At 34.8% G+C, this 16,049-nt stretch overlaps 1 protein-coding gene across 1 annotated transcript in view; it reads right to left on the minus strand.

The window, feature by feature from the left end:
• The window catches only part of KPNA3 (karyopherin subunit alpha 3), a 92,799-nt gene that overhangs the window by 17,793 nt on the left and 58,957 nt on the right, over positions 1–16,049 (minus strand). Inside the window, exons 3-10 of the mRNA XM_077855808.1 lie at positions 14,118–14,207; positions 13,868–13,897; positions 13,731–13,783; positions 13,505–13,600; positions 10,353–10,438; positions 8,352–8,438; positions 7,795–7,964; positions 6,398–6,442 (exon numbers count right to left, since the gene is read on the minus strand). Of these exons, the coding sequence (XP_077711934.1) occupies positions 6,398–6,442; positions 7,795–7,964; positions 8,352–8,438; positions 10,353–10,438; positions 13,505–13,600; positions 13,731–13,783; positions 13,868–13,897; positions 14,118–14,207 (657 nt within the window). The remainder of the gene's footprint in view (positions 1–6,397; positions 6,443–7,794; positions 7,965–8,351; positions 8,439–10,352; positions 10,439–13,504; positions 13,601–13,730; positions 13,784–13,867; positions 13,898–14,117; positions 14,208–16,049) is intronic.

Raw genomic sequence — 16,049 nt, forward strand, 5'->3', positions numbered from 1 at the left:
CAGTAATCTTGGGCTTCTTTAATTATTTTTCACTATTCATGTCTATTTTTCTCTGCTAGAAAGCTTTAAAAGGTTTTACTTTAGCCAATACTTCAGATACTTGAAGACTGCTAGAAAGCTAATCTCTAGACACATGAAGAGCATACATGCAAAAGACTGATAATTCTACACGATTAATGTTTTGAAATAATAATCTTGGAAACTGGCATATAAAACCAAAGGAAAATCTCCAGCAACTCAAAGTCTTCCAATAGGAATATGCTCAGCTCAAAGACCATCAATTGATTTATGTCACCACCAATTAATGTGCTAACAAATAATGTCCTGTTAGGCACTGTTATAGAAAACTGCTATTAACATGTACAGCATTTCCTGGAAGATTAGATATCAATGGAATGTCTATGGAATGTCAACTTCATACATGCTTTGGAGACAACTAGAGCTGAATCGGGTTATAACTGTGTACTAACATTTAATCCTTATATGCAGTAATGGGTAACACAGGACACTATGGGTACTCACATCCTACAAATTCCAAAGAAAAGGACTGGCCCTTGATCCGGTCCTTTGAGATAACCTCTGAGTTCTTGGGTTATCCTTGCCTGATAACATTGTATGCCTGAGATCTTGGGCAAACAGCTTATGTAACATTGTGATCTTAAGTTGAATATCTCTCTTAGTTTGCTTACAGTTGTGGGCCACACTGTATCAGTGTGACCTTCAGAAGGGGATGGAGACTGAGTAGGTAAGGGCAGTCATGCAGGCTGCCCATGTCTACATGAATGACCCCCAATGAATACCCTGCACACCAAGGTTCAGGAGGTTCCCGGTTAGCAGTATTTCATGTGTTCATCTGTGTCACACATTGCTACTGGGAAAATAAAGCACTGTCCTTACAACCCTACTGGGAGAGGAGAACTGGAAACCTGCATCTGGTTTCTCCTAAACTCTGGCCTCTTGTGCCTTTTGCCTTTGTTGATTTTAATCTTGTAAAATAATAATGTACATATGTTTACACATGTAAATAGTATAAATATTTTTATATATAGGTATCTATCCCTGGCACAAAACTCCTGTAATTTCTTAAGTGATAAGAGACTAGGAACACCTCATGTTCTAGTATTTGCCTTTGACCCCTGTCCCTGACACAGGATTCCTACTCTCATACATTCCTCAGTGATAAGAGAACTAGGAGCATCTTTTGTTCTGTTGAGGTGACTCTGGATGGATGCTGGTTGCAAGAAAGACCAAGCCCTGATTAGAAGTTTGGAGTTTTCAACCCTACCCCTCATCCTCCAGGGGGGAGAAGAAGGGCTGGAAATGAGTTAATAATTGATCATGCCTACATGAGGAAGCCTGCATACCAATTCCAATAGTACAGAGTTCAGTGAGCTTCCACATGGGTAAATATATACACACCCAGAAGGTGGTATACCCCAATTCCCCATGGGTAGAGCTCTTGCCTTCAGGGTCCTCCTGGATCTTGCCCTTTATATCGTTTCATCTGTATCCTTTATCATGTCCTTTAATAACCTGGTAAATGTGTTACCCTGAGTTCTGTTGGAACTTCCAATCTATAGCCAGTTAGAAGCACAGGTGACAATCTGGGCCTGCAACTGACATCTGAAGTGTGTGAGTATTAGGGTGGGCGTTGGGGACCTGAGAGAAACGAATGCTTAAACTGTGGGATCTGACATTCTCTCCAGGTAGACCGTATCACAAATTAAATGTAGGATACCCAGATGGTATCACAGAGACTTGCATGTTGTTGTGGGGAAAACCCCTATACATCTGGCAACCAGAAGTATCAGAAGTGAAGTGTTCTGTGTAACAGAGACATACAGAAGACAGACACACAGCTGGGAAGGACTAGGCTTTTCCCTATATAGGAAATAAAAAACTAAGTTTTTCCTAAATGAATCTGTACCCTTTTGCTGTAATAAACTATAAATATAAATGTAATAGCTTTTCAGTGACTCTTTCTAGCAATTCACTGAACCTGACACGCTTATCATCAAGTGTCACGAACAGTCAAGTCTCCACATATAACCAATCTGCTACAACTGATTAATTTCATTTGCACCAGCAATACCACAATAAGCTAGATTTGAATCAAGTGTTAGGTAACACTCAAAATTGTCTCAGCATGTCAACAGGCCATGCACGAACAACTTCAAAAAGGGCAGGAAAACCAAATGCTACAGAATCATAGGGATTGCAAATTTAAGAAACACAGTAACTAGAAAGCAATAAACACAGACTAACCTGAATCAGTCCAGATTTCTTCTCTACTCCTAAGGGTGAATATTTAGTTTTTCTTCTAATGTCACATCGGCATATTGTAATCTATAAAACCAACTAATTATCTCCATACCCCAACCCAGCTTCTCCAGCATTCTCACTAGTCAGTGTCTCATAAATTAAGTCGCTTGTGCCATTTCATTCCTCTGCCTGTTGCTATTCTTGTTTTCCGCTGTGTCCTAAACCCTAAAACCCACGTTAGAAAGATGGGTTATGACTTCCTCTTTTCTTACCATCCATATGAAACCCAGCAAATTTATCATTGAAATATTTTTAGAGTCTTCTCTTATCTTCCTAATATCTAAGCTCTAAAACTGGTGCTAATTTTCTCTCTTCCAAACTACAACCTCCAATTTGTCCTCTTAATTCCCCTTTCCCCTAAAATCTACACGTCACTTAATGATATGACCATTCATTCATTCATTCATTCATTCATCCAGAATACAAATCAGACCTTTATTCTTTGGTATCAGATACATAAAGGATATATGGCTCTTAAAGTGGTAGAGGAGATGTTGTATGATCCAGAAACTGCTAAATTCCTGCCATATTTATCCCCACTCTTTGTTTTTATAACTTACTCTTCCATCTTTCTAGTTTTACCAACTCCTTTGCTGGTTCTTCCTCTCTTGCTGTCACTGCTCAAATGCAGAGAATTTCTCAGAATTCAATTTTTAGCCTTTCCCCCATATTTTCATGAATCCTTTAAATACTAATAATTCTCAAACCTGTATTACCTTTTCCTTCTTGGAATATTGCTACGGAGAAACAACAAATAAATCAGAATCAATATCTCTGCCCTACAATAAACTCATCTTTCTCTACCAGTCTCATCCTTTTGCTTTACTCCTGATGGTTATGGCATTATATTATCAATGATGACTGCTAAATCAGAAACTAAAGTAATTTTTACTTTTCCTTCACTTTGATCCTTTCCTCTTCAAGTTCTACTTATTTCATCTATTAATATTCAAAATCTTCCTCTCAATCATTTACTTCAGACCTTCATCAACTTCTTTAAACCAATTATGATAGCAAAATAAACCTACTTGTATTCATACTTTCCCCATTCCAAACCCTGAATACCTCTTCTAAGTTATCTAACTATAACAGATATGACTTCACTCCTCTATTTAAAAATCTTCAATGACTCTGTACTGATCACTGGAGAAACCCCAAACTGCTTAACACAGGATTCAAAACTCTACAACTTAACTCCTCAGCAAATGTGTTGGGTTATTAACTATCTGTATTCTCCAAACCCTCCAAGTATGCTCCTGAGTCTTTAATATCTTTCCTCATATACCTGAAATGACTTTCCACTTAACAAAATAGCACTTGTCACAGTTGTATCACATTAAACGGATTACTTAACTACCTGCCTCTTTTACCACGTTTGTAAGAGGGAAATAATGATGGTACCAATCTCATTTTCATAAGGAATAAATGAGCTAATATATGAAAAGTGCTTAAAATAGTGCGTGGCACATTTTCAACCCTTAATAAATGCCGGCTATTCAAATAATCATCTTTGCTACCCCTGTTGCCATTCTACCGCCATCCTTCTCCATGTGAAACTTATTTCAAATGTTACTTTCTCAGTGAAGCTTTCTGGTTGCCAGAAAGGTTATTTTTACTGAATTTCAAACTCATTTGTAGGAAATTACAGAAATAGGTTCAGCATAGCAAGTCATCAACAAAAGCTCATTCCTTTCAACACTTTTTACCTGCTACTAATGTTAAGGTCTTAGAAGGCATGTTCTGTATGTCTTCTTTATCTTTGAGTCAACAATTCACAGCACAATTCTGTCTTAGGTGGTTAATAATCCATGAGTATTTGCCAAACTTAACAGATACAATTATAATTCAGTACTTTGCCATTTAATACCCCTGGCTTTCAAATAAACATCATCGGTAGATGGTGGAAGCTTTCATTTAGCTGTAATCATTATGCCATAAGGTTCTGGGGTAAAAGTCTTGAGGGTAGTATCAGATATTCTGTTTATTTTCCCTTTAATCTTAGCTGATGGAATGCTTAGAATTAAATTTAGCAGAAAATTCATTTTTTTCATTGTTTTTTTTAATATTTTATTTATTCATGAGAGACACAGAGAAAGAGAAAGAGAGAGAGAGAGAGAGAGAGAGAGGCAGAGACACAAGCAGAGGGAGAAGCAGGTTCCACACAAGGAGCCCGATGTGGGACTCGATCCTGGGTCTCCAGGATCACACCCCAGGCTGCAGGCAGCGCTAAACCGCTGCGCCACCAGGGCTGCCCGAAAATTCATTTTTTGATATAATTTTACTCCTTCTTGCTTTTTTTTAAAAAAGATTGAGAGAGAGGGGGGTGGGGCAGAGACACAGGCAGAGGGAGAAGCAGGCTCCATGCAGGGAGTCGGATGTGGGATGTGATCCCAGGTCTCCAGGATCACACCCTGGGCCGAAGGTGGCGCTAAACCGCTGAGCCACCCGGGCTGCCCTCCTTCTTGCTCTTTTTTGACTTTTGCTAAGTCATTTTTATATTCATTTTGAAAATACAGTATATAGCTAAATAGGTTCCACTTAATTTTTATGACATTTCAGGTTAATATGTCACAAGTGGCAAGTTACTTTAGTTGCAAAAAGATTCCTTCCTAAGAGCTTAAAGTTCTAAAATGAACTAGAGGAATGTGGTTCAATGTCAGTAAAGATGCATTTCCTTTATCCCAATGATAAATTACACACATAGACATATGTATTATGTATGTATATAAACAAAGCCAGGATTATAAAAACACAAACATACTACAAATCAGAAAGATCTCTTAGCTGGAACAAGAGAAAACAAATCAATGCTAGATGAACACTAGAATCAATTCTAGATTCATTGAAATTCATTCATTATTTTTCTCCATGGAAGAGTAACATTTTGCCTTGCTACATTAAGGAGAATTTTCATTTTATCTAATAAAAAACTCTGCCAGAATACAGCTAGTAAAATTTTTTTTTTAAAGGTTTTTATTTATTTATTCATGAGAGCCACAGAGAGAGGCAGAGACACAGATAGAAGGAGGAGAAGGCTCCTTGCAGGGACTCTGGGATCACGCCCTGAGCCTAAGGCAAGTGATGAGTCACCTAGGCTCATCCGAAAATGCCTTTAAATTTAAAACTATACTTGATATTCTTCAACACTGTACCTCCAAAAGTTGTCCTGAGAAACAGTGTGGTTTCACAGAAAGCACATAAGATCTGCCACTGGAAGATTTCAGTTGTTTTTTTTTTTTTGTTTTGTTTTGTTTTTTAGAAGATCTAGTTTTGAACATCAACTTTGATTCTTTTTTTTTAATTTTTATTTATGATAGTCACACAGAGAGAGAGAGAGAGAGAGGCAGAGACACAGGCAGAGGGAGAAGCAGGCTCCATGCACCAGGAGCCCGACGTGGGATTCGATCCCAGGTCTCCAGGATCGCACCCTGGAAAGGCAGGCGCCAAACCACTGCGCCACCCAGGGATCCCTCAACTTTGATTCTTACAAGCTCTGCAACCTTGGATAAATCACTTAATATGTCCCTAAGGTCCAGTTTTTTATTCTGTAGAATGGCAACATAATATCTATTTAAGAATCAAATGAGATTTTTTTAAAAAAGATTTTATTTATTTAATTGAAAGCAAGAAGAGGGAGGGAGAGGGATAAGCTGACTCAGTGCCAAGCACAGAGCCCAATGCAAAGCCTGTTGCAGGGCTCGATCCCACGAGCATGAGGATCATGACCTAAGCTGAAATCATAAGCCACTCAGGTGTCCCTAAAATGAGATTTATAGAAATATGAAGGTCCTTTATAAAGTTTTTACCTCTTTATAAATATTGATACTTAAGACAATATGTGAAATTTCTCTAAAGTTAGCATTTTTGCTATCTGAATAACTTAAGATACAAAGTTAATATAACCTTAATCCTATTTCGAAAAACAGCCACACATTGTGGAAGCTTCACAATAAAACATATGCTAAGACAAAGCCTAAAAATAAACAAATAAATAAATAAATAAACAAACAAACAAACAAACCCTTCCAGTCCCATCAAGAACAGAGTCCCAAACCTAAGCTTCTGCTTTACTTACATTTATGTCCGTATGATATATGAGGACACATAATGCTGGCAAAATCTGAGGAAAAAAGATAAACAATAAATAACAGTAGATTGATGAGTATGTCTTTATAAAAATGAATAACTGTGATACAGAAAGTAGTAAATACTACTTGCAGAGCAAGAAAAGATAATGTTAAATTTGTTTGAATTTTTATTAGGAAAATGAAAATCTGATTTCAATTCAATCTAAAAAACCAAAAACAAAGTTCAGATGTCCAATTTAAATATCCAAATAAAATCTGGCAAAGATTAATGTACCTTAAAGGAAAAATAGTTGTTTTTAGTAACTTTATGACATATGTTAAGTGGAAAGAATGGAGATGCAACTATACAGCACAGTTATCTAAAAAAAAAGCTGTTTTTTTGTTTTTTGTTGTTAAAGATTATATTTTTAAATAATCTCTATATTCAACGTGGGCTTCAAACTTACAACCCCAAGATCAACAGTCACATGCTCTACTGACTGAGACAGCCAGGTATCCCTAAAAAAAGTTTTTTTGAAAACTGTCCTTTTACTTACCTGCTTAAAGAATAAGATATGATTTTATTTAATTAGCTACTTCAGTCAAGTTAAAGGTTCTGACTTAAGATTTAGTAAAGAAGATTATAATCAGTACAAAGTATACAGTTTATTTGCTGAATTTAGGCTTTACAGATTTTTTTTTTTTTTTAAACTTGGGAGGGAGGAAGTGGGGGTGGAGGAGTCATACTAAGTACCCTTTCCATAACAGCAAAACCCAGAAGCTGGTGAAAGATGTCAATTATAAAGATTCATAGTTAACATTTTTCAACACAGTCAAGTGATTAAAGGTTGCACAGAATTTTTAAACATTTAAAATACTCAGATCTATTTACAAATTAAATGTAAATAGAAAAGTTTTGACTTTGTTTAATTAGATCTAACACAAAGTATGTCACACATTTAAGAAAACTGATTTTGTCAGAAATTTACGGAAATTTCAATTGGACTTAAAGCAAATTCATTCAAGAACATATATATTCATATAAGTATACTAGTTTTATCTGTAGCAATCTCTTATTGTTTTAGTAGTAAACCAACAATGCAAAACCTCTGAGATTTGGTTTTCTCCGATTGGATTTTTCTTTTTGAAAGCAGTTTTTTTTTTTTTAAATTTATGAAAGTAGGCATTAAAAAATAAGAATTAGGCTGGACTAACATTTTGTCAGGTGCCATAAGATACTCAACTTTCATTTCACAGGAATAAAAAATTAAATATATGTTACTTAAAAAAAATGTCATACCTGCCATAAAATCAGTATATGCATTATTTCATTCCCTGTGCATGAAAATCTAAAGCATAAACATAGGGAAAATATACCATCTGGGCTTTGCAATTCTTCATTTACCTCCTGAACTGTCTCCATAGGCGGTGGGGGGTCCTTATTCCTGCAGAGATTGACAATGACCCATGTGACGTTCCGAAGGAAGGTGATGGGAATGGAGGGATTGATGAAGGACAGAAGAGGTTTGACAACTCCCAGTGATATGACATAATCTCTACATTGAGGACCATCACCTACAGAAATGAAAATTGTATTTAAAAAAAAATTACATTCAGGATGAGAAAGTCTGAAATGTATGCAATGGCTCATGTTGGGACACTGATGTTCTATGTTTCCTCACCATTAGTCAAGGGCATCAAGTATTGCTGTTTCTCCAGATTTTGATTTGGAGAACACAAATTTAACCTACTAATCCCGATAGCAAATTGCATATCTGTTTCAAGAGGTACCATCTTAAGGTAGTATTTATGAGGCAAGAAGATAGCCAACCCATGTTGATTAGAGGCGTGGACCCTCTAATTTTATTAGAGGAAACATAGGATGTAATGGCTATGCCAATGTAGGAAAAAAGTTAATTAAGATTCTTAATTGGAGTCTTTTTAAACCTAAATCCAACTTACCTATAATGTTTCCCAAAGCCCATACTGCTTGTTCACAAACATTCTGATGTGGTGAATGGAGAAGTCTCAAAAAAAGAGGTACGGCATCTATTAATAAAAACAAATATTGATACTGCAAAATGTTGAAGAGCTTACAGATTTCAGGCTAAATAAGCTGATAAAATGTACACAGCCTGGCACACTACGGTTACCCACTTACAATTCACTGAATGAATAAATGTGGCAAATACCCTTACCCTAAAAAAGTTAATTTTAGTATTTTCCCCTAGTAATATTTGAGTAACACGCCTACTGGCAAGATTTAAAAGTTGCTATTATATCATCAACTAAAAAAAAAAAAAAAAAAAGAAAATTTTTCCTATAATGAAAAAAAAAAAAAGTTCCGTCCCCCTCACCCCCAAACACACAAATTTAGAATAGAAGACTTTAGCCATGTAATCTCAATTATTGATATGGGATTTTAACTAAAGATCATTCCCACATCTGGCCTACCTTATATGTTAAAATAATTTATCATTATAATCCTTACTCTTACATAATTTATATGTTAATAAGTTCTAAAATACTGGTATTATACTCATTCTAGGTAGGAAACTAAGCATAAGCTAGATCATTTTTTCTTAAATTTCAGTCAATTGTGTACTACTTCCAGGATTTTCTGTTGTATCTCTGAACTTACTACTTCCAGGATTTTTTGTTGTATCTCTGAACTACCTGTATTATTTACTTAACACTTAAGACCAACTCACACTTTAAATGGTTTTGAGATATAATTTACACACAATATATCTGTTTAAGTAAACAATTCAATGATTTTTAGCATTTATACAGAGTTGCATAGTTATCACTACAGTTTAATTTTACATTTCTATCACTCTCAAAACAATGCCATACCCATAGCTGTCCTACTTGCTCACTCCTCTAGCTTTAGACAACCATTTAATTTCTCTCTCTATAGATTTTCATATTCTGGATATTTTATATAGACACAACTGTATAATATGTGGGTTTTTTGTGTGTGTTTGGGTTCTTTCAATCAGCATAATGTTTTTGAGGTTCATCTGTGTATAGCACATATCGGTGTTTCATTCTTTTTTTATTTTTTTTTCGGTGTTTCATTCTTTATTGCTGAATAGTATTCCACTATAGAACACATTGTGTTCATCTACTAATATATCAGTTAATGGATACTGGGATTGTTTTCATGTTTGGGCTACTATGAGTAAATAAATGTGCAACATCTATGCATAAGTCTTTGTGTGGCCACGTTTTCATATCTGTTGGTTCCACCCAGTAGTGGCACTGCAGGGTCAAATGGTAACTCAATGGTTAACCTTTTGATAAACTGTTTTCCAAAGAGGCCCACCATTTTGCACTCCCACTAGCAATGTATGATGGTTTCAACTGACCTCACATTTGTAATTTAATTTTATCACTTCTATAAATAGAAGATCAGCATCACTTACCAGAATTACAAATGGAAAATAACCAAAAAATTAAAAATGCAAATAAAACATTCTTATTAAATTGTACCTACTAGTTTCTATTAAAAGCCTAGTCTAAAATCTGCTACCTTTTTAGTACAGCTAATATCTAACTGGGAACTTTCTCCTTTGATATTTCTGAAATATCTGAGAGAGAGCAGTATTTTCACCAACTGACTCAATGTAATTTATTGCAATATCATATACTACCTAAAATCATCTTCAGTGCCACCTAAAGTCAGTTAAGTGTCCCATACATTGATAGTACTTGGTGACATTTAGTTTTTTCAAAGAGCTTCTTTTGTCAGTTTGGATCAACAGACTAATCATAGTTACCCACCCTGAGGTGGGCAAAATATGATAGCCATGGGAAAGATATCAACCATCAAAAGTAACTCATAAAATTCACTAGTTTAAAAATGTTGTAAGATAAAATTCAGTCTTTACAAAAAAAACTCCACTTCTTTGCCTTTATTTTTAAAAAACTCCCAGCAAGTAAAGATGTTAATTTACTTACTAGACTGTACAACAGCTTGAGTCTGTGCAGAAGTTCCTGATGCTATATTAGTTAACGCCCAAGCAGCTTCAAACTGTAACGAAGGACTGTAAAACACAAAAAATCTTGAGACACATAACTACCAGTTATATTTATGACCACAGACCTCTACAGTTATCCTTTACCCTGTTCTTGAATTTCATCTTGTTATATCCAATTGCCTGTTGGATATCTTCACCTGACTATCCTAATGGCTTCCAAAGTCAGTCAATATAAATCTACTTATTTATGTCCACTGATAGTTGCAACATTTAGCTAGTCATTATTTTCCTTGACTCCTTCCTCTCCAATAAACATCTAATCAAAAAGTCATGTCAATTTCCCCCCTAAACATTTCTTATATTTATAGTATCATTCTCAAAATCACTGAACTAGCTGAGGCCCTCACCATTTCACTTGAATACTATCATGACTTCTAGACTGGTCTTAAAGCTGGGACCCCAGCTGATCCACTACATCATCTGCTTTATATATATTGGAGCTACTACAAGGTTTCAGATTTTACTATCACAATTTGGAATTGTGATAGAAGACCTCACAAAGAAAGTGAAAACTGAACTAGCCTATTAAAGACAGATAAAGAAAGAAATGCACTAACAACTGGAATACAAAAAAAAATATCCCGAGTTGAATGACCATGATGTGTACAGATGACAAGGAATAGATCAGGAGAGCAGAAGCTAAGAAAGTATGCAGAAATCTAATGAGGGATGAAATTGGGAGGGTAGGTTATCTAAGTGTATGTGTGTGGGGGGGTGAGGGGGAGTAGAATTCAAATCCCAAGCTTCAGAACTTGGAATTTATTCTATAGACATACTAAGTATAGAGGGCTACTGAAAAGGAGAGTAAAGAAAATGTTGGAGTCCATGATATAAAAAATGGATAAAAAAGGTTAAAGCCTGATGGAAAGACCTGTTCAAAGGAAATTATGTACATCAAGTTAGGATAGATGGCTGAAAGAATATAAATTCCTTTAAATAGAAAACCAAGGTGGGAGAGGGTAGTAGTGAGCAAAACCTAAGGAGAGTGAAAGGTTAGGGACTTAGAAAAAAAGCTCTATAAATATCAAAGAAAGACAGTGAGGTTGTTAGTAACATGGTTAGAGGAATCCAAGAAGGAAAAAGATTTTAAGGAGAATAAATGTCAGAGACAGAACATGCAGTGAGGTCAGAAAGGTGGGCCAGATAAAAAAATGGACTAGCAAATAAGAACTACACAATGAATTTTAGCAAAAGGTAGGGTCTAAAGAGGATATCAGAGGCCGAAAAGAAGCAAAGGGATAATAAGATCAAAGATGATGAGTTTATGTTGTTCTGAGTTACAATCAGAAAGGGTTATTAGGTTACTTTATTAAGCTAGTCTAGGTAGCTTGGCAAAATACTGGAAATTAGGGTCTTAAATGAGAAAACAGTGAGATATATAAAATAAAATGATATAGTATTCTAAGATGACATTTGAAAAGTATTTAAGTTACTTAAATACTTAAAGTGGTTTTTTTTTTGTTTTTTTAAGTAATTAAGTTTGATATTGTAGTGTTTTGGGTGTATTATTTCCGTTCCTCACAATCACCTAATTTTTACTGAAGAGGTATCTGAGGCTCAAAAACCACTTGGGTTTTGGTCAATAGCAAACTGTAGATTTAAACCAACATCTATGTGGCTCCAAAGTCTATGGGCTTTTACATGATAATGCAATTTCCCATGACAAATCCATAAAGTCAGATCCAAACTACTGATAATTTTGTTTTTGCTTTGGGCAGTAGTTACACAGGCCTATATGTATTTTAGCATATTTTTTGTATATATGCCATATTTCACAGATACATACAAATAAGCCTATGCCAAAGGCTGGAATGTAAAGTAAGAAAAAAAAAAAAAGAGAGAGAGAGAGAGAAGGAGATCAAGGGAAAAAGGGGGTCTTTAGAAGTAGAGGAGTAGACTATTTTTTAAACAGCTGAAATAAGAGTGCCTGGGTGGCTTAATCAGTTAAGCCTTCGGCTCAGCTCACGATCCGGGAGTCCCAGGATAGAGCCCCATCTCAGGCTCCCTGCTTAGTGGCAAGTCCGCCTCTCCCTCTCCCTCTGCCCCTCCCCCTGCTCCTGCGTGCGCGCACGCGCGCTCTCTCTCTCTCTCATATTCTCTCACTCTCAAATAAATAAAATCTTAAAAAAATAATAAAGAGCTGAAATAAAACTTATTTTTACTTAAATACTTATACAGAAAATATACATGATTGTATAAAATAAGTATTAAGCACTCTTGGAGGGATGGTTGTAGCACACAATGAAAGTAGAAAGAAGTATTTAGTGGCAATGTTTATATTCCACTATGTAACTAGTCAATTGAAAATTGACTAGATAACATTTAGCAAAATATACCAAATTTTAGTCTAAATGCTCTCAAATGCAAAAACCAGCATTTGTTTAAAAATATTTTGGAGTTCAAATTTATGTTCTTCCCAGTTAGTATTCAAACTGATGAGGTTTAAGATACAGCACACCAAGATATCTCTAAACATTAACCGAGATGGGGCCACACCTCAAAAGATACAAAGCTGTGTTTTTCCCTTTCTATTCTGGAAAAGTATAACCTGATTTTCAATTTACCACAAATAAAAAGAAAGTTATTAGACAATTAGTTATGGCTGGAGTTCTATTAAAGACTTCATAGAAGATCAGTGGACTAGCTGGACTATTCCCAGGGTAAAAGCCACTCAGTTCTGGAAACCATTCATGTTGACTCAGTCATGAGGTTAATCTATATATAGACTCATAAGCAAAGAGTGACTCAAACCTATTTGGGTTGTTTTAAAATATTTCTCAAAACAAAAACAAAAACAAATTAAATAAAGACTATAAATATTTGAGGTAAGTTAGAATAGGCAATAAACAGAAGCTACAATTTTTCTAGAAAATATACACATACTTCAAAAACTAAAAAAAGAAATACTTTAGATCTTCTGATTAGGATCATAGAATTAGAAAATTACATAAAAATATATGACAAATGAAAAACATAACAAATGCGAAACCTAACTGAACCCATTGGTTAAATTATAATCCTAAATTTTCAGTTAACTGAAAAAAGTGAACAGGGACTCAAATCCATACTTACTTATCATCCCTTTCTAGACATTTGACTAGAATTGGTAAAATCCCAGATTTTATTAGGTCATCAATTGGTGGGTTTCTGTCACTGGATAATAGCTTTCTAGAAAAAGCAATATAAGAAATTAATTGCTATAATTTTCAAACTATGAACAAAAATAACAATGTATTACTTCTAGACTACCCGCTCAAACATCTATAATAATTCTCTCTCTGGACAAATTAGTATTTACCTTGCAGCCTGAACGGCACTTAACTGGACCACTGGGTTATCACTTGTGGCATTCTGTAACACCAAATTTAAACTTCAGAAATTTAAAAGGTATCAATTTCAAAATACTCCAAAATGAGAATTAAATTAATAACATACCTGCAATATAGCTTCTAGTGTTACATTTTGCTTAAAAGGAAAAAAAAAGACAGTTCAGGGAAGTTTTTAAACAAAATTACATTTATTAAGTCTATTTTACTAAAGTTACTAAATTAAAAAAAAATAAAGTTACTAAATTTACTGAAGTTAATATACACTAATCATTATAAAATTGATCTTATATTAAAAATCAAATTCTCTGATTATAAAAATTATTATAAAAACACTTTATAACATCAAGATAACTTACTGCTTTAAAATCAGCATCAACATCTGAATCTTCTAAACTTTCTTCTTGGGGGACATTTCTTTTTTTCAGTAAGTGTTCATCTCTTTTGTTCTGGATAAGGAGAACATGAATTAAATGTGCATACTACAAACCAATGACAGGCTACATCCTGGATTTGGTAACATAATTAACTGGTAACAGTACAGCTCGCTCTCTCTCTCTCCCTCTCTCTCTCTCTCTCTCTCTCACACACACACACACACAATACACATATTAAATACCAATAGTTCTGACCAATATCATGCCTCCTAATCTTTAATAAAGACTCAAATTTGGGGATGCATTATTAGTATACAAGCCTAGCAAATACATTTTAAATAGTATGCTGACTTTCACCTACTTACTCAAACAAATCAGCTAGATGGGAAAGAGTTCAATGCTCAAATGTTAAGGTTTGTATGCTTGTTGGGAATGTGGGGAATAGGAATTCATTAGCATAAATGCCATTTAGTTGCTAACATCTCAGATATAAATGGTTGTTATTTAGCTCTCACAAACAAAAATTCTCTACTAGCAAATATATTTCTACATCTTATGGGATTTCAATTGTAATGGCAGCAACATGTGCCATTTCATGTAATATATCACTTTGGGTAAATCAATCTTCTTTTAAGTTTATAGTTTATCTATGGAATTAAGTCAAAATAAATTAGAGAAAAGATTGAATGCTTTCTGGGGTACCTGGGTGGCTCAGTCAGTTAAGCGACTGCCTTTGGCTCAGGTCACAATCCCAGGGTCCTGTGACAGAGTCCCCCACTGGGTTCCCTGATCAGTGGAATCTGCTTCTCCCTCTCCTTCCTCTCCCTCTCCCTCCACTGCTTCCTCTGCTTTCCCCCTGTGCTCTCTCCCCCTCTGTCTCAAATAAAATCTTTTTCGTTTTTTTAAAAAAAGACTGAATGATTTCTAAAATCATTTTCAACTTAAAATTTCAAAGGGTATACTATTTGGTCTTCAATACAATATTTACAGAAATTTTTGATTATAATAGAAATTCCTAAAGAGGTATTAATATTGATGTTAAAATTCAGACCAAGTAGAAAGTTAAAACTGGAAATATGTGTATATCTTAAGTTTACTGGATTATCTGCATAAACCTATCTTTTGTCCTATGTATAAGCAAACAGGTTTAAAAAAACTGAGGCTTAATATGTATGCTAATCATTAGATTACCTACCAACTCCCACTTATAGTATACTTCTTTAGCAACTATGCAATCAATTCTACATTATTTTAAAATTAATGCATCTCACAAATATTAAACTCCTTGCACTGATATTTTATAGTATCAAGTGGCTCTCCACAAAATACTTACTAATTTATAGTGGAAAAACTTGGCAGAGAGCATCTTGACCAACTGACAAAGGTTATCATCATAAATAAAGAACAAATCCACATTATGTGCCTTTGGTCTCATGCACTGAGAAAACAGTACTACTTCTGTAGTATTCCTGACCAGAATAACAGCCACCACCTGAGGAAAGTCAGACAAACCTAAATCTGCCATTCTACAAAAACTAGTCTTCAAAAATGTAGTCATGAACTGTTGGATTGAATGAGATTAAAGAAACAGGACAAGTGCAATGTCTAGACTGGACCTTGGATTTACAAAGGACATTATTAGGAACAACTAGCAAAATATGAGTTAGGTCTATGAATTAGATGGTAGATATTTATCTGTATTAATTTGACAAATGCACTATGGTTACATAGGAAAGTAGGTTTTTATGAAATATGCACTAACATATTAAGGCTAATGGGGGCATATGCCTGTAACTTAGCTGTTTCAAGAAAAAGTGTGTGTGTGTGTGTGTGTGTGTGTGTGTGTAAATGAGAGAGAATAAGACAAATATAGAAAAAAAGCTAACAACAAGGAAGCTGGCTGCTGAGTAAAGA

This window comes from Canis aureus, chromosome 17 (genome assembly GCF_053574225.1).
Source record: "Canis aureus isolate CA01 chromosome 17, VMU_Caureus_v.1.0, whole genome shotgun sequence".
Classification (NCBI taxonomy): Eukaryota; Metazoa; Chordata; class Mammalia; order Carnivora; family Canidae; genus Canis; species Canis aureus.